Raw genomic sequence first — 18,020 nt, 5'->3', positions numbered from 1 at the left:
ATACCCGGGGGAGGGGCCGGGCAGTGACGCGAGGACATACTGGGGAATACAGCCCAGCCGAGCGGTTCTGGCCCCATCTAGCGGCTGGCGGGGAAGCAGGAAGGGCGGGGGCCGAGGCGGCTGCTGCGTCGGGCGGTGAGCGGGCCGGGCTGGGACTCAGGGGGATGCCCCGGGGTTCCCCCGTGGAGGGGGCCGAGTAGGGGGTGCGTCCCGTCCTTCCCTCGGGGCGGGGATTCCCTGGGCCCCTCTTGGGGCCATCTCGGGCTGCCGCATTGAGCCCCCCCCCCAAACACACCCCCCCAGGAAGCCCCCCCCCCCCCCCCCCGTCCCCCCCACCCCCCCCCCGCTATTGCCCCAACACTCCCCACTCCCTATCACCTACAATCCCCTGGGGCCCCGACCCAGCACCGCCATATTCTCTGTTACCCACACTCCCTTGCGTGCGGCCATCATGGACCCCTCCCCCATTGCCCACACTCCCCTGCGTGGGGCCATGGACCCCCCCCCATTACCTACACTCCCGTGCGTGGGCCCGTTCCCCAGCCGTAGTCTGTTCTCCAGGATTCTGAATCTTCTGAACACCCTGCCCGCCCCAAGCCCCCGCTCGCTCTTACCGAAACCCAAGGTTCCCACTCGTCCCTGGCCTCAATCGGTGTCCCACAGGGCCCCTCCAGCCCCTTTTCCTGGGATTGCTACTTGCCCCATTTTCTTGATGCCTCAATTTCCCCAGGATTAAAACTGGGTTAGTAGCAGGCTGGCCCACAGAGAGAGAGTCCTGATTCTCAGTTCAATAATCCCATTACATACAGGCACTGAGATGTCGCCACCACTGAGGTGGGGTGTGGGGGCTGCTTATACAAAGATCCCTGTCCAGTGCTGCCACCTCTGGGGCAGGGCTTGAGCGAGACTAGCAGCTTGTGGCTCTCGTGTGGGACACTCTTTTGCTCTAATAGTTTCTCTCTCCCACCCAGGCGGTCCCTCCCAGGGGTTGCCATGAGTGTGCGGAGTGGGGAGAGCTGGACCCAGCTTATAACAACCTTCCGAGCAGGCCCCACAGCCTTCCTTCTGGCCCGTGGGAGTGATGATACCTTCCTGGCTGAGCTGCTGCAGGACCTGAGCAGCGAGAGGATCAGTGAGCAAACCAAGGTACGTGGGGTTGGGCAGGACGCCTGGGTTCTATTCTTGGCTGGGGAGGGGTGTAATGGGCTAAAGCAAATTTATACGGGGACTCCTGGATTTTATCTTCAGCTTTGAAGGAGGAATGGAGTGGGGTTTAGTGGTTAAAGCTGTGGGGGACTCCTGGGTTGTCTCTTTGGCTTTGGGAGGTGAGTAGGGTCTAGTACTTAGAGCAGTGGGGCTGGGAGTCAGGACACCTAACTTCAATCCCTGGCTCTGGCAAGGACTAGAGCAGGGGCATGAGAGTCAAGACTCCTGGGTTCTGTCAGTGGCTTTCCCGTTCTATCTCGTGGTGGTGCCTCTGTGCATTGCAGCCCCCTGACTGCACTCCTCTCTCTTTCTCTCTCTCTGTTGCAGGTCTCCATGCTGACCCTTCTGCTGGAGTTCCCCACCCTGCTGTGCCCAGACCCCGAGGTGGGCGAGCAGGTGGCTGGCTCTCTCCTGGCTAACTTTGCCCAGCTACCCCACTCACCCAAGCTGTCCTGGCTGCGGCGCCACCTGCTGGTGGTGGTGGGGACTGTGCTGATCTCCACTGAGGCCTTTGGGGAGGGCTCCCAGGCCTCCCGTGACTACCTCTCTCTGCTGCTACACCTGGCCTCGGACCTCAACGACCAGCGGCAGGGGCTGGGTGACCGCGGGGTGCGGGCGGCCGCCTGCGAGAGTCTGAGGGAGCTGGAGTGCTGCTACCCCGGCCTGTTCTCCCGGCGGTTGGACTCGCTGCGCTCCATGCAGCAGCAGGAGCTCACGCCTGTCCACCAGGGCTATACGCTGCTATACAGCCTGGCCCTGCGCAATGCCGTGCTGCTGCTGGCCCGCCGGGGCGAGGGGGCTCTCAGTGAATTGCTGGCTGGCAACGAGGGGCTGGCTTGGGAGGCGGTGGGGAATGCCGGGGCAGTCTCTCCAGCCTCCATTGACCGCCTGCTGCTGCTGCCCACCCCGGCCGAGACCAAGGAGCTGAAGTCGGTGCTGTCCCAGCTGCTGGATGGCTCCTATCTGCTGACACCACCTGCCCAGAGCCAGCTTCTGTGGCATCTGGCCCAGGTGTTGTGCGTGATCCGCACCCAGTCACCTGCCATCTTCAAGGCGCAGCTGGTGCGGTTGTTTGGCACAGCCCACGTGGCGCTGCTGCACGCCAGCCTGCAGCTCAAAGGGCTTTTCACCGACAGCCTCTTCACGGCCGAGGACGAGGCCTTCCTCCTGCGCCGCCTGGTGGGCATGGCCCAGCATCCCTCACTGCCCTCGCCCCTCAAACTCTTCTACCTCGACTGCCTGCTGCACTTCCCCGAGAACCGCCCGCTGGGCTCTGGCTCTGAGGAGGGGCTGCCCGTCCTGCTCACACCCCGCCTGGCCTCCTGCCTCTTCCCCTCCCTCTTCAACGACCAAGGCACCATGCTGGCACGCCTCAACCTGCTGAGTCTGGTGTGCCTGGAAAACCAGGGCCCCGAGGCTGAGCGGGGAGTTGGGTATATCTTTGAGCATGTCCTGGCACTGGCAGACACTGTGGCAGGCAAAGGTGGGTGTGAGGCCACTGGGCTCTTCTTCCGAGCCGCCTACCTCTTTGCCCGCTACTTTGGCTCAAGGCTGCAGCTTATGGCAGAGCTGACGAGCACCCTGGTGGGGCTGTATCGCCAGCGCTGCTCCCTGGCCCCCAACCTCATAAACCTGCTCAATGAGACCCAGGCGGTGCTGGATGACCCAGCCTGGCCCACATCCTTGAGCAAGGCCCTGCAGGAGCTGACTGTGGGCATGCCGCTGCTGCCACCCTGGGAGCAGGAGCTGGGCTGGCACCTCAAGCTATTGGCCAGGGTGGCAAAGGAGAGTGGGGTCCCGCAGGGCAGCACACTTGGGTTCCTGCAGCGCCTGGTGCGGCTGGCAGGTGCTGGACAGCTGGGAGATTGGCACATTGGCCAGGCTTTGCTGAGCGTCTGCCGCAACCTGCTGCAGCACCAGCCTCCACCTGCCATAGGGTGCCAGCTGGCTGAGCTGCTCCAAGACGTCTCACTGAGCTACCCGGATGTGGATGTGCAGGATCGGGCTCGCTTCTACTACACACTCCTGTCATGCCTGTCCGGGGACAAGCTGGGGGCAGTGCTGGCACCTGGGGGGCGCCTCAAAGCCCGGACTCTCTCCTCCTCCATCATGGCAGATAGCGAGAACTTCGCTGCTGCACTAACCGTGCACCCAGCCCCACAACCCCTGCTGCAGCTGCAGCGCGAGGCCCCAGCCAAGCCCACCCTGGTACCAGTGCCAGCCTTCCAGCCGTGCCCTGCTGATGCTCAGGAGGTGAAGGACTGCTGCCGACAGCTCCTGGAGCTGCATTCTCCAGCCCGGCTCAGCCTGACGTACCGGCTGCTCCACACAGGGTCCTCACCTGAGCGACTCTTCTGCCTCCTGCTGCGCTTCGAGCGCTCTGACAACTTCTATGAGCCAGTGCCTGACGTGTGCGTGCCCTGCCTCTCCACCACCCGCCCATCACCCGTCCTCACACTCCACCTGCAGCCCCGCTGCCCCTACCCCACCGAGCTGGCAGTGAGCGCTTTGTACACCACGCAAACCGGCCTCACCTATTGCAGCCAGCTAGAACCACTGCAGGTGGCCTTTCCGGACATCTTCCTGCCTCTGGCACTGCCTGTGAATTGGGACTGTGAGAGCCGGCGCCACCTCTTTGACACCCTCTGGTCCTCCCTGTGCCCAGGTGGGTCAGGTGACTGCGCTGAGAGCCTCTTTTGCTGGCCCACCACCCAACAGCCCCTAGGTGTCCTGGTGCAGGCTCACTTTGCCAGCTACCTAGTGGCAGAGGAGCCAGGCACCTACAGGATTGCCATAGCCCTGCCACCCCACTACCATGTGCTGCTGCAGGCACAGGGGACCCAGGGGGCAGCGCGTGTCACCATTCGCACTGACAACTGGAAGGTGCTCCCCCACCTGAGTGCCTATCTGCGGAAGGTGGTGGAGTGACAAAGCCTCAAATAGGGATTGAGAGGTATCTGTGAGTTGGGCACCCCCCAGGAAGGGGGATCTGTGAGTGGGAGTAAAGGGGACATGTCTCCAGCCACCTGGGGGGGATTTGAGAGTGGACATAGCGGGACACATCTCCAGTCCCCCGAGGGGCCAATCTCTGAGTGGGGCTGGGAGCCTGAAATGTAAATTTCTGAAGCTCTGTACAAATGCCTTTTGCAAGTAAAATTTGCAGTGAAATGAACAAATCAGTGCATGTGGGGCGGAGTGCAGTGGTGTGGGGATTGGGGTGGTGCATTGGGAGCTGTGGGGAAAGATACAATGGAGTGGAGCTGGAGGAGTGTGGAGGTGGTGCTATGCATTTGTGGGGAGTGCAATGAGGTGGTGCTATGTGCCTGAGCTCCTGTACTGCTCCCAGCTACTGGGGAGGCTCCAGCACTGGTGTTGCTTGGAGCAGCTGAGGTGTAGTGCTGAAAGGACAGTTGGGATGCATTCTCCCCCTCACAAGCTGGAGAACTCCATGCCTGCTCTGTGGGCCCAATGCTGAAAGGAGGGTTTGGTTTCTGAGGCCTATTCGGTCCCTGGCTACTCTGCTGGTACAGGGCTTGGTGAGCAAGGGCTGGCCCTAGGTGTTTTGTCACCCAGGTTGGAAAAGGTTTTTGGTGCCCTATGCCAGGGCTCTGGTGCCCCCAAATGAGGTAAGTTGGTGTCCCTGAATGTTGGGTCCGAGGCTGACCACCCTGCTCGCCGGCCCCCGAAGCCTGGCTCTGCTGGGTCGTGCCTGTGGGGGATGTGCAGGGAGGAGGACCCTGCTTTATTGGGAACACAGCTCGCAATGCAATCAGCCGTCTCCATGGCAACTGCTGAGCAGGCTCTGAATTAGGGTTGTTCCCCCTGGTACAAAAACACAGGCCAGCCGGCAGCTCCCCCTGCACGGCTCCCTCCAGCGGGCAACCCCGCTCTGAATGCAACCCAGTGTCCTATCCCTGCCCCGAGCCAGCCGGCCAGGCCCTGCCCTCGCATGTGGGTCAGCGCGGGGGAAGGGAGGCGCTCCAGAGGGAGGGGTTTCACTCAGGGTGGAAACTACCGCGCCCATCATGCACCGGGACGGGACTACCACTCCCATCATTCACCGGGGGCGAGGTTTGCCTCCTGTGGCATGCGCTGGCCTCAGGACTACGCCCCCCAGCATGCACCGGGAGAGGCGTGCGGTGCGGTGTGAAGGGATTCCCGTCGGCGTCTTCCCGTTCCCCTGCTGTGCGCGGGACGCTCGGTGAGGGCGGCAGGTGAGCGGGGCTCCAGGCTGGGAGAGCCGGCGGAAGTGGACGCGCCCAGCACGAACCGGGCCCGGAGACCCCCACCCCCTTTACTACTGCCCCATCCCGGGCAGGGTCCTGCCCACGTGGGGATGCGGATTCCTGACAAGGCTCCTCCTCTGGCCCCCAGAAACTCCCCCCCGCAAGGGATGAGGCGCCCTGGTCAGGAACTCCCTCCCCTCCCCCCCGCAAGGGATGAGGCGCCCTGGCCAGGAACTGCCCCCACAACCCTCGCCCCCTCACTGTCTCTCTCGCCAGGCCCCAGCTGAGCAGTGCCTGTCTCTGGAGCAAGATGTCTGAGAGCAGCAGCCCCATTCGGCTGGACCTGAGCTCCCTGCGGGAGGCGCCCCAAGATGTCTTACACCTGCTGCCCTGCGAGGTGGATCACAACGGCAGCGCCCCTGTGGACAGATACTTCACCCCGGCCATCCGCCAGGGCTCGCAGGGTTGGTGTCTCCCTCCATACTTGCCAGGGGATGATGTGCTGCAGGGAGCAGGATGGGGGCTCCCACCCCTTAGTCAGTGCTGACCTTAGGAGGCGCTGTGCTGCTGCAGGGATGGGATGGGGGCTCCGTAAGGGGTGCTCTCCCCTCAGTCAGCATAGACCCCAGTACCCCTGCATGGAACTTGGGTTGCTGTGCCCATTTCTCAGTCGAGTGCATCCCCTGGCCAGGTTCCTGTCTCCCCAGCTCAGTGTCGGTCTCTCTCTCCCCACAGAGAAATCTGTATCCTTCCGTGGCAGGAGCCTCAAGGGGCAGGAGGTGATAGTGCCCCAAGGTTATGTGGGGCTAGTTCTGAAGGAGGATCAAAGGCCCTGCACAGAGGAGGAGGTGAGCCCTGTGGGGGTGGGGTGGATAGGGGAGAAGCAGCCCTGGGATGCTAGCACCTGCCTGGGGGAAGGCTGTGGGGCTGGACCCATGGTCTTGCCTTGGGTTGGGATCCCGCAGGAGGGGGCACTGGTAGCTTCTGGGGACACATGCCCTCTTTGGGGCTGGGTGGGAGGGGTGGTGTTACCCCTTTGGGGACAAGGCCATCAGAGCTGGGAACAGCGTAGTGTTAACCCTCACGCTAAAGGGAGGTGTGCCTTGGAGCTGGCTGGGGGCCCCCTCAGTCCCACTGCCCGTCCCCCTCCCTGACTCCCAGCCTCCTGTGCTGCAGGAGCGGACCGTGCGGCTGAAATCAACCTTTGGGACGCTGACAGTTTGGAACCTGGAGCGGGCTCCAAGTGCGGATGATGGGTTGCTCCTGGCTCTGAGCTGGCCAGGGATCGCCGAAGCTGTAAGTACTGGTGTGCTGCTCTCCTGTCCGTTACCCCCACCCCAGAACGGTGAGGGGGGCTGGTGGTGCGTGTTAGGGCCTGGTCTTGCTGCCACGGCAACTTCAAAGGGATGGGGGGCAAGACCCCCCCCCCATTCCACAAAGACTCTTACACTAGCTCTGTGTTTGGTCCATTATAGCAATGAACAGGTATGTTCTCAGCCCTGCCCCATCCAATTGTCAGGCTGCTTCTGTGGTTCGCCCAGTATCCCTTGAGTTGCTAGGGGTGAGGCAGTCGTTACATCCCATAATACCCCTGCATTCACCTACACACTCTGTTAGTGAAGGGGGGCTGGTAAAAGGCATAATGATTGGTCCCCTCAGAGTGAGTCAAATACTCTGGGATGAAATAACTATAGCCCATAATATATACCCTCCATGGACACCCAGCCATGCCCCTGCCCCATAATATATCCCCGGTACCCCAGCAGCTGTGAATAGGGGGAATGCCTCCAGGCCTGGCAGAGTGCTGAGGCTGTCTTGGCCTGCAAGGGGTGGCTGTGTGTTCTTGGGCCTTGACGTGGGCAAATGGAAAATGCTGTCCAAAGCATTTTGCCCAGCCTGGCGGGCACTACCCCGTTGTGGGGAAAGTGGAAAAGGCAAAGTAATTGCTGTGCAGGACTGGGGCTCAGAACTCCTGCCCTTGGCCCCATCTGTGCCTCAGTTTCCCCTCCACTCTGTTGATTATGACAGAGCTTCATAAAGCAATGAGTCTCATGGGGTGTTTGTGCAATGCTTGGCCCAACAGGAGCCCCAGTCTCAGTGTGGGGGAGCAGTGTAGTGCCTGGTACAATAGCGGACCTCCCCACTTTGTCAGGGCCTCTAGGCAGTACTGTGCTACACCTAACAGCAGCAGCTGTTCCTGCACTGCTATCCCTTCAGGGCTGGAATCCTAGGGGTGCAGGGGGGCAGGTGACTTTTGACAGGTCACCTCTCTCATTGCAGATCCATGCACCAGTGTCGAGGAAGGAACAGTGAGCCCATGGTGGAGGCAGCGGTCCCAGGACTGCTAGCCGCTGGCTGCCTCTCAGGTCTGCACTGGGGTTTTTTTTGGCCCCACCACCCTGCGTGGTAGCTCCATGCTGAGAATACATGGATCTCACAGAGATGCCTGCTTGGTCTGAGTCATGATTCCAGAGTTCACTGAGCCAGCACCTGGAAACAGGTGGGACAGCATCTCCCCTGGTCCACGGCTGGCTGTCTGCCCTCTGCGCTGGAGATTGGGGACAGGAAGGCTGAGTGCTGTGGACCTTATGCTGCAAACACTGATCCCTCAGGTCCCTGGGACAGGCAGCTTCAACATCCGGCACAGGGCAAAACTGAGGCTTGCTGAAGTCTGGCCCAAGTCACAGCAGCTGAGTGGGATAGAACCCAGGTGTCCTGACTCCCAACCACTCTTCAGACTACTTGGCCATGATTCTCCCTAGATGTCTCATGCTACCCAGGAAGGACTCTAATGCAGGAGCCAGGGCTCCTGGGTACTTTTCCCCCTCCTCCCTGCTGTGTCTCCATTTCCCCCTCTGAATGAGGCAGGGAAGAGTGCTAGCACATTCAAGAGACCCTGACAGGACTGACCAGCTAGAGGCAGGACAGGGCAGCAGGGTTGTGCTTGCAGCTTCTTCTCTCTTCCCCTCTCTCCAGGCTGCCACAAGCTTTGGCACGATGCGGGTCCCCGCCCAGAACCATTCTTGCCAAGGGAATATTCAGCATTGTTACTTTATGGGGGGGAGCACCCTGTTAGCAGGGCCTACCTCCGCTGTGTGGCTGCTGTTTGCAGGTGGGCCTGTGGCCAGACCTGGAGGGGAGGGCAAGGCTAGTCAGGCCCAGAGGCTTGGCCGAAGTAGCGGGACGGGGATCAGCACCATGAGTCTGCCAGAGAAACTGGGGGGGGGGGGGGAGAGAAGTGTTTAGTGCTCAGCCCTAAGTGTCTTGGCCCAATGGCAATCAGCCCATCACCTGTCCATTGCTCAGTGCTGCTGCCCCGGGCACTGGGGGACATCTGGTTCCAGATCCTGCTGTAACTGCTGCTCCCAGGGAGAGAGAAATGTGCTACCAGGGCAGGGGGAGCATAGCAGCTTTGAGGTCCTAAACTTGTGTTTGGCCACAGCTTCAGGCAGCCTGCACCCTTCCAGGGTTCGGGTGTGTTCATTGCACAGGGAGTGCTGCAGCTGGCTCTGGGGTGACACAGCAGCTGCTGTTGGCAGGGACACTGCTCGCTAGTGAAAGAAGTGGCTGCCCCCCAGAATTCCTGGGAGTCAAGGCCTGATGCTGCTCAGGGTATTGCACAGCCCTGGGGAGGATAATGCAGCCTGAGCACCCCTCATCCTTCTCTAGCTGATTAAAAAGGTCCAGGATCAATCATTTTAGTTCCAGGATCTTTATCAAAAACTCAGATCGAGTGACAGAGAAATGCAAATGCTGGCCAGCTGCCGAGGGCCCAGGGCCACCCATTCTCAGCCTTTGGGCTCCTCAGTCACAGCCCACAATGTACAAGGTGGCCTGGCAAGATGCAAGTCCTACACACAAATGGGGCCCTCACCCTGGCGCTGAGACAAGGAGAGCAGCATGGGGGCCTCTGCCCCTTCCCATGGGGCTTGAGCCATGGCCGGAGAACGATGCAGCCCCAGCCTAGCCCTGTGGCAGAGCACATGATCATCCTTGGAGATGCTGTTGCCCAGTCTGTCCCGGCCCTGGGATAAACTCCCAGGAGCTGCACGTTAGCTGGATGTCTGTGAGGCCCCATGCCAGGGCCATGGGGGAGTGGGTGGCAGATAGGCCCTGCCTCTCACCACTTGCCCCTCTTGCTCCAGTCCTTGGGGGTGAAGTGCAGACACTTGGAGTCAATGCGCAGGATCCGCTTCAGCATCGCCCGCTCGTGCCCGTCCACTATGTCCTCTGAGAGCGTCAGAATGTACTGGCCCTTTAAGGGAGACAGCAGGGGCCCAAGTCAGCGATGCGGTTCAAGAGAAATGTCTTGTCAGGGTCCCTGAGAAAATTAGTGAAGGGACCTGAGCCAACCTAGCTGCTTGTCTCCATTGATGTGTTTTGGTCCCATGTGGCAGCCCAATCAGCATCCCCTGTCTCCCAGAGCCAGGGACAGACCTCATGAGTCCTGCCTTCCACCCCCCCTTAATTCAGCTACCGTAATGCCTTGGTATCTCTCCATGCTAGTGACATATACAAGGAAGCCACTTGCCCCTCTTGGGTACCGCTAGGAATCTCACTCCAGAGCATTCCCCCCAGGGTGGATACCTTGTAGTAATTGATGAGGTTCAGGTACTGCAGCGTGGAGATCACATCCTCCTTCTTGATGCTGGTGATCTCACTGATTTCACTGAAAGGGAATGGGAGACATGAAGGGGTGGAAGGCAGTGACCTGGGGGTCACGGAGGGGAGGGGGGGGAGTGCACGGGAGCCAACAGCACCTTCCCCATGTGCCCTGAGGCCATTCTGTCTGCGACCATCCCTGGAATCACAGTCGAGGGAATGATTTTAAAGCAGCCCTCCGTGAAGTGTTAACTCTGACTCCTAGTGACAACTGGGTCTGTGTTCCCTGTCACTGATTATTGGTGCAGAATCCTCTGCTCTGGGATTGAGGGTGGAGTTTGGGATTGTGGGCGGGGCACTCACTTGATGGTGATCTGTGGGCGCTCCCCGTTCTCAGACTTCAGGTTCATGAGGATCTCCAGGATGGTCTGGGACCAGTAGCTGCGGTAGGAGAGGAGCCCGAGGTCTGAGAGTGGCTTCTCTGGCGTCCCCGTCTTCCCTTCCACCTTGGAGAGCTCGTAGCCTGCCAGGGGGGTGGGAGGAGATGGGGTGAGGGAGATGGAAATCAGGGGAGGGAGCTGGGGTGGGAAAGTGCCACTTACTGAATTCAATGAGCAGCTTGCCATAGCCTCGCCTCTGGTACGGGGGCAGGGTCAAGATGCAGGCCACATTGTAGTCTTCTGTTGACTCCTTCTCCTACGGCAAACAGCAAAGGATTCACACCTCAGCCAGTGGCTGCAGATTGCTTTGATGCTGGGTGTTCCAGTGACTCCTCTACCATCAAGACTGCCACAGATCCCCATGCCTTGTACCATGAGTTCTGGCCTCATCCACTGCAGCCCCTGCATGAATTCCCGCTCATGCCCCCTCCACAAATCCTGACCCTGGCCACAGATTCCTGCTCACACACCCTCCCACGGATCCTCTCACAGGCCACAATAGCCCCCTGCCACAGATTGGGGCCATGACCACATTATCTGGGCCTTCAATCCCCACCTATGGCCACAGCCACACCAGTCCCCTCCCTCACCCCAACCACAAGTTCCCATCCATGGTCACAGCAGCCCCTTCCCCCTCATCCCAGATAGCCACAGCAGCCCACAGACAGAGCCTGGTCAATGGGGGAGTGGCTGTGACAAGGCACAGCGATTCCCTGACCAACAGCTGGTGTCTCAGATGCTCCCTAGCTTCAATGACCCTTCAGGCATCTCCATGGGGAGGCTCTGATCTCATCAGGCAGTGGGGCCAGCCCATGGGATTCCTATTATACCACCGTGACCTGCTCTGACTGGCCAGAGAACAGTGGGAGAGCAAGGGCCGTGACAGGAGCAGGGATGGAGGGTCCCATCCAGGGAGCGGGGAGCACAGGGCAGTGCCCCTCACCTTGGAGAAATAGCCCACGATGTGGAAGCCCTTGCAGTCATACTCTGTCATGACGTAGAAGAGGAAGGGGTCAGTGTCATAGTACAGGGTCTTGTGGTCCAGGAAGCACTTCGCCAGCAGGCAGAGGTTCTGTGAGTAGCTCTGCAGGGACAGCATAAGCCGGAAGCGTTAACATCCTCACTCTACTGCCAGGATATGCGTGCGTGTGTGCGTGTGTGTCAGCTAGCTTCAGGGGGCTGCTGGGGAGGGCCCCAGCTCTAGTTACCAGCCCCTGGCCCAACGGGGATCTGCACTCAGACCTTCTCCAGCCCGCTTCATCAGACTGGCTCAGGCCACAGTACTAAAGTCCCACGTTGCCCAGGACGCTGTCATAAGCAAACTAGAGAAATGTGACGAGGAGTCCGGTGGCACCTTAAAGACCAACAGATTTATTTGGGCATAAGCTTTCGTGGGTAAACCCCCCCACAAAATCTGAAGAAGTGGGGTTTTTTTATGCCCAAATAAATCCGTTAGTCTTTAAGGTGCCACCGGACTCCTCGTTGTTTTTGTGGATACAGGCTAACACAGTTACCCCTCTGATACTAGAGAAATGTGGTCTCAGTGTTTCTCAACCTTTTTGATACCAGGGACCAGCTTGCTGCCTTCCTAACCTGTGTCAGGGAGATCTCAAGGACTGGCTCTGGTCTAGATAAAGTTACTATATGGTGGATGCACAACTAGTTAAAAGACCGTACTCAAGGGGTAGTTATCAATGGTTCACTGTCAAACTGGGAGGGCGAAGCTAGTAGGATGCCATAGGCATCAGTCCTGGGTCCAGTACTATTCAATATTGTCATTAATGACTTTAGATATTGGAGTGGAGACTATGCTTATAAAATTTGCAGGTGACAACAAGCTGGGAGAGGTTGCAAGCACTTTGGAGGATAGGTTTAGAATTCAGAATGATCTTGATACATTGGGAGAATTGGTCTGAAATCAACAAAATGAATTTCAATAAAGACAAGTGCAAAGTACCGCACTTAGTGGTAGTCCTGCTGAAAAGAATCGGGGGGTTAGTATGAGTCAACAATGTGATGCAGTTGCAGAAAAGGCTAATGTCATTTTGGGGTGTATTAACCGGAGTGTCGTATGTGAGATGTGGGAGGTCCCGTTCTACTCAGCACTAGTGAGGTCTCAGCTGGAGAACTGTGTCCAGATTTGGATGCCACACTTCTAGTTAAGTATTAGAATAGGTTTCCAAGGGAGGTTGTAAAATCCCAGTCACTGGAGGTTTTTTAAGACAGGTTGTTAGACAAACACCTGTCAGGGATGATCTAGGTTTATTGGTCCTGCCTTAGCACAGGGACTGCGCTAGATGACCTCTTGAGGCCTCTTCCAACCCTACATTTCTATGATTCTATGGAGGAGGAGAGTGTGACAGAATCCCTTACAGGGGAAACGGAGGCACGGAGATGGGAAGGAACTTCCCCAGGTTACCCAGAGAGGCATCAGTGAGGCTGGGAATGAACCCAGGAGTCCTGACTCCCAGCCCCTCTCTGTTGTAGCCACTTGAACCCATTCCCACAGCCAGACATCTCTGTCACATACCCAGGCTCCCAGACCCTGGAATCAGGCAGTCTCCTAAGGGTTAAAGGTGGAACAGAGAGCCCCACCCCAGCCGTGCCCTAGTGAGGGGACCTCCTGCCCCAGATCTGCCCCTTGCCTTGTTCTTGCGCCCATCAATTTCAAAGAAGGAGATGGTGCCTTTGCGGTAGATTTCATTCCCAGGCGGGTGCCGCAGGTCACACTTAGTCTGTGGGAGAGAGAATCCCATGTGAGCAGTCAGACCCTGCACCTTGCACATGGGGCACCTCGATTGCAGAATGACACCAATGATTGGGGGCCAGAGGGGCTGAGTTCCAAGGGGAGAGGGAAAGAACTGGATGCATCTAGCAGAGTTCAGGGGAGCGGCTAACAGGCTACTTGGAGCCAAAGAGTAAACCCCCCAGAGATCAAGTCTGCCTCTCCCTCTCCTTCCAGCTAGTAGAACTAAGATTAGAGAATTATACAGCTACAGGGACTCCTCACCCCGCACTGAGATGCAACATCCTCTGTGGGTGGGGCAAAGGGGGCTGTTTATACAGGTATCCCTTGCCTGGTACCAAGTGGGGTCAGCACCGGGGTCAGCACCGACTTGGAGGGAAATGCAGCCCCTACTGAGTCACTCACCCTGCTCCCTGCAGGCCAGAGCCCCTAGTGCCACGCTAGGGAACACACTCAGGGGCAGAAGCCCTGGGATCATGGAGTCAAGGCTGTGCCTGCCGGGGGCCATGCAGGGGCACGGGGAGGGTGATACGTACTAGGTGCCTCTGCAGGCACTTGAGGCTCTTGACGTATTTGAGGCAGAACTCGCAGAGGTACAGCACGGGCAGGGTGGTGAGCTCCTGCGGGTAGGGTGAGAAGTACCAGGGCTTTAGGCGGTGCCGGCCCAGCTCGATGCATTCTATGTTCTTCATGCGTGTGATGATGTCGTCGTGGCTGCGGTCCGACACGAGGCTGCCCGTCATGCGCGGGGCCGAGGGGATGCCATCAGAGCTGTCCTGAGAGTCCTGCAGGCGGCACAGAGGCAGGGTCAGGAGCTGCTGGACATGCCCTCCTAACCCCTCCTCTCTGGGCCCCGCCCCCAACTCGGTCTCAAATCAGGCCTCCCTGTGCCCTTCCCAAGGGCCTCCAGAACCCAAGGGCTGGCTGCTGATGGTGTGTGCACAGTGGCACAGAAAGGAATCCTGGCTCCTCTCCCAGATCCTACAGGGCTTCCAGGTCCGAGAGAATGGGCCTGGGAGATCCCCCACCCCACTTCTCCCCACCCAGCACACCCAACCCTGATGGTGCTGCAGCCTCAGCTGTGGCAGGCTATGACTTCACCTGTACCGGGGCTCAGGGCTGCTCCTTGAGCCAGCAGCATCTCCCCCAGGGAAAGGGGCAGGAGCTAGCAGAGAGCTGGGGAGATAAAGTTCCAGTCAGCGGCTGCTCCAGGCCAAATCCTGGAGGGACCCCACTGATCACTCATGGAGTGGATCCCTGCCTGCTGCCCTGGGAACCTGAGAGAGCTCCTCCACTGCTGGCTATGGCTGGTGGTTTCCCTGGCTGGGGGCAGCTAACACCCCATCCCTCCATTCAAGCCAGGGCAGAGTTTACCTCATCTGTGCCCAGGCAGTTGGATTTCCTCTTCCTGCCAGGCTGGGCAGCCACTGCTCTCCTGGCTGAGCCGTTCTGGAAGAGAAGGTGAGAAGGGTATTATGTGCAGGCCATGGGTGGGAGGAGGGATCAGCCATTTCCTGGCAGCAGCACAGGGAGGGGCTCCGCCTCCCATCATCACCTGACCAGTGGGATGAAGCTAGGAACAAGGCAGTTTTAAGGCAATCCGACACCACAAGGCAGGCCCTGGCCCCACCGGGAGCCAAGGAGTCAGGGCTGGAAGCATGGGGACCCATCAGAACTTCCCCCAGCAGGCAGGCGAGTGTCGTCTCCACTGGGGCTGAACCCTTTCTGTTCCACACACAGCACCTTGCTGAGTCCACTAAGCAGTGGGGCTGGGGGTTAACGCCCTTTGGAGATGCCCAGAGCAGCTCTATCTCGGAGGGATTGGCTCAGGCTCTCTGCAGACTCAGGCATTGCTGTATTGGTTGCATTTGGGTTACATTTTCTCCCCAAGCATGAGGGTGAGAAGCTGTGATTTTGCCATGATCACAAAACTCCAGGAGCTCAGGCCCTGGTCTCAGGGTAATTGTGCCTGGGCCTACAGCCAGCCCTGGGCAGGAAGGAGCAAGGAACAGTGCCCAGAGCTCTCCCTGTGATGGAAATACTCCTCGCCCCTGCACATCCCATCAACCCCTCTGCTCTTACCTGGGGGAAAACAGAGGCTTGAGTGGTCTCTGTGGAAGCAGGGACGGGGGTTGCTGGGGAAACCACCTCCACCTTCCGCTTCTGAAACAGACCCAAAAAATGGTTCATCCACATGGGATGTTGCAAAGCTTCACAGTCGTCCACCCCTGCACAGCATCCCCCGCGGGGGCAGCTTCTCATCTGCAGATGTACGGGCATCACAGTATCTTGTAATCTCAAAAAAAACTTTCTAGGCTGTTTATATAGGGATCCCTCACCCAGCACTGACTTGCAGCTGCCTCTGGGGTGGGGCACAGGGCTGTTTATACAGAGATCCCTGGCCTGGTGCTGAGAGACTTCCCCCCTCTGGGGTGGGGTGTGAGGGCTGTTTAACAGTGCATGACAGTGTAGAGCAGGAGGATAAAAATCTCTTTTCCTGCTAAAACTGCATGAAGTTCTAGGGAGGCAGAAAGTAACTGTCCAAGCTCTGATTTGGCTAGAACACCGTGGTTCACACCAAGACTCTGAGGGAAGGGATGAGAGATCTTTAATGACCAAGAGTGGTTCCTTATCTGCATCGTTTGACTGAGGTCTCACAGCACCCTCTAGCTTCACACTAACTGTGAGGGAAAAGTGCCCCTATTGGACCCCCACTGCCAGCAGCGCACTGCCCTCTAGCATCATGATATGAAGGACAGTGAGCTCTGGATGCGGGGGAGAATGGCCCCTAGTGAATCCCCAGCACCATGCCTTGGGAGTCTCCCATGCAAGTCCAGACCCAGCCCGACCCCGGCCAGCTTGTATGACCTGGCACAATCCCAGCCTGTGGCCATGCCCAGACCATGCTGAGGACACGGAGGTGGGGGAGGTATCCCCGGCGCCGGTGCGTACCGTTGTCCGATGGTTCGGCTGGACACAGGAGCTGGAGGAGAGGGGTTGGTCAGGCTCCCCGGGAACAGCCTCCCTCTCCTTGGGTAGGTTAAAGCGGAGCGTTATCTGCACTGGGATGGGCAGGGTTTTACCGCTGGCTGGAGTTGAGGCAGGTTGTAGAGACAGATCCAAGGTCTTCCTCTGAGTAGGGATGAAGATGGAGGTGGGGGGGAGTTACCAACACACCCAGTGGGGGAGAGGATGCAATGCTGGTCAGGTGAGGGGGGCGTGGCACCACTGTCCCAGCTCGCCGCGGGCCAGGCAGCGAGAGGAGTACGTGGGTCCAGAGAGATACGATGACTTAGTGCTAGGGCCAATGCTGGGCCCTGCTCTTAGGATAAGTGGTACTTTAGCATCCCTGCCTTGGAGACCTGTATGTTTGCAACTCCTGGGTTGGGATCAGGTGGAGGGAGCCGGTCTGGGCCATCAGGGAGAACACTGTTCTGGGTAAGCGTCCACATCTCCCCATCCCCCCTTGCCATCCCAAGACCCTCCAACCATCCCTGATGTCCTCCTCCTGATCCCCAGGCCAGCACTCTCATCCCAGCCCGCTCCCTATAGCATCCCCCAGAGCAGCACTAGCATCCTCCCTGGCCTATGGCCAGCTCCTCTTACCACTTCCCGCTCTGGGGAGCTGGGCCTGGAGCCAGGCAGCCCATTCTTGGTGGGAGTCTTGGCTTCCTTCTTGGGGAACTGGATCTTCTTCAGGTCCAGCCGGTCATGGGTCACCCATTCGTCCAGACGCTTGTTAACTGCGGCGGTGGGGAGACCAGGTTAGTGGTGGTCTCTGTTAGGGTGATGGGAGAGGAGGAAAGAGGCCCCTGCGGACAGCCAGTCCCAGGCAGAAAAGTGGTGCTAAGACTGCCCAAGGCTGGAGAGGGATGGATGAGCTGCAGAGGGGAAAGCAATGCCTCACACTGGTGAACAGCACCACCCTGTGGCCATTTGGACAGTTGAACCCAAAACATTTAGCTCCATCAGAGTCTCGTCTCCAGAAGCAGGAGTCCTGGCTTCCTTGTATGAGTGAGGTTTATGATGAGAGGGGAAAGGTCTTCAGGAGGGAAAGTACAAGCCCAAGAACTCAGGACATTCATAATTATGCCACTATATGCAACGCCCCCACCTGTGTGTGCGCGCAACAGGAGACCGACAAACAGGACAGTGTCCTACTGGGCAGTGGGGTCAGTTCTGATTCTGAAGTAAGCGCACCACCTACTGGGTCCCCGACCCCACTTGCCATGGTACTCTGATGGGAAACCTCAAAGGATCCAGAGTTCCTTGAGCTGGATCAGAGCCAACACCCCCTAGAGGGGAAAGGCCCGGTGTTCCACTCCCTCCCCCGCATCCCCGAGCCAGCTAGTCCCCACGGTATAAGACCAGATTGGAGACAACATCCACTAAAGGAGGAAAACCCCATAGCCTATTTCCCAGAATCCAGAGGAACTCCCTATTCGAGGGCCAGCCAGTTTACTCACAGTCAATGTAATGAACATAGAAAAGCTTCCGGCCACTGATGTCCTTAACACTGAGGATTTCAGCCAGAGCTGCAGGGAGAGAAGGAAATAGCATTTCAGAGGAAATTTCCACTCAGAGCAGAGATGCAAGAAACCTGCCCTTGTAATGTTTATTTAAATTAAATTTAAATTAATGGAGATATCCCATCTCATAGAGCTGGAAGGGACTTTGAAAGGTCATTGAGTCCAGCCCCCTGCCTTCACTAGCAGGACCAAGTACTGATTTTGCCCCAGATCCCTAAGTGGCCCCCTCAAGGATTGAACTCACAACCCTGGGTTTAGCAGGCCAATGCTC

General features: G+C 58.5%; 3 protein-coding genes across 4 annotated transcripts in view; 2 read left to right on the top strand and 1 right to left on the bottom strand.

Annotated features, from left to right (window-relative positions):
- Window positions 1–559: 559 nt before the first annotated feature.
- Window positions 560–4,354, top strand: AP5B1 (adaptor related protein complex 5 subunit beta 1). The gene is made up of 2 exons (XM_029911176.1): window positions 560–1,146; window positions 1,534–4,354. Exons 1-2 carry the CDS (start codon window positions 994–996, stop codon window positions 4,132–4,134), a joined length of 2,754 nt encoding a protein of 917 aa, XP_029767036.1. The 5' UTR covers window positions 560–993; the 3' UTR covers window positions 4,135–4,354.
- A 959-nt stretch (window positions 4,355–5,313) lies between these two features.
- RNASEH2C (ribonuclease H2 subunit C) lies at window positions 5,314–7,875 on the top strand. Its single transcript, XM_024217794.1, has 5 exons — window positions 5,314–5,420; window positions 5,709–5,896; window positions 6,168–6,280; window positions 6,609–6,728; window positions 7,713–7,875. The coding sequence occupies exons 2-5, from the start codon at window positions 5,743–5,745 to the stop codon at window positions 7,743–7,745; spliced, it is 420 nt and encodes a 139-aa protein (XP_024073562.1). The 5' UTR covers window positions 5,314–5,420; window positions 5,709–5,742; the 3' UTR covers window positions 7,746–7,875.
- A 1,266-nt stretch (window positions 7,876–9,141) lies between these two features.
- The window catches only part of KAT5 (lysine acetyltransferase 5), a 13,993-nt gene continuing 5,114 nt past the window's right edge, over window positions 9,142–18,020 (bottom strand). Inside the window, exons 3-14 of one of the 2 annotated variants that reach the window (XM_024217792.2) lie at window positions 17,687–17,755; window positions 16,827–16,963; window positions 16,173–16,352; window positions 15,303–15,383; window positions 14,595–14,669; window positions 13,757–14,005; window positions 13,120–13,209; window positions 11,418–11,558; window positions 10,637–10,730; window positions 10,398–10,557; window positions 10,020–10,101; window positions 9,142–9,687 (exon numbers count right to left, since the gene is read on the bottom strand). In XM_024217792.2, the coding sequence (XP_024073560.1) occupies window positions 9,553–9,687; window positions 10,020–10,101; window positions 10,398–10,557; window positions 10,637–10,730; window positions 11,418–11,558; window positions 13,120–13,209; window positions 13,757–14,005; window positions 14,595–14,669; window positions 15,303–15,383; window positions 16,173–16,352; window positions 16,827–16,963; window positions 17,687–17,755 (1,493 nt within the window). In that variant the 3' untranslated portion in view covers window positions 9,142–9,552. The remainder of the gene's footprint in view (window positions 9,688–10,019; window positions 10,102–10,397; window positions 10,558–10,636; window positions 10,731–11,417; window positions 11,559–13,119; window positions 13,210–13,756; window positions 14,006–14,594; window positions 14,670–15,302; window positions 15,384–16,172; window positions 16,353–16,826; window positions 16,964–17,686; window positions 17,756–18,020) is intronic. The other variant, XM_024217793.2, reaches the window with a different exon arrangement.

This window comes from Terrapene carolina, unplaced genomic scaffold (genome assembly GCF_002925995.2).
Source record: "Terrapene carolina triunguis isolate 2854851 unplaced genomic scaffold, T_m_triunguis-2.0 Scaffold89, whole genome shotgun sequence".
NCBI classification, from domain to species: domain Eukaryota; kingdom Metazoa; phylum Chordata; order Testudines; family Emydidae; genus Terrapene; species Terrapene triunguis.
Note: the sequence above shows the minus strand (reverse complement) of the source record. Positions and strands in the feature narration are given on the sequence as shown.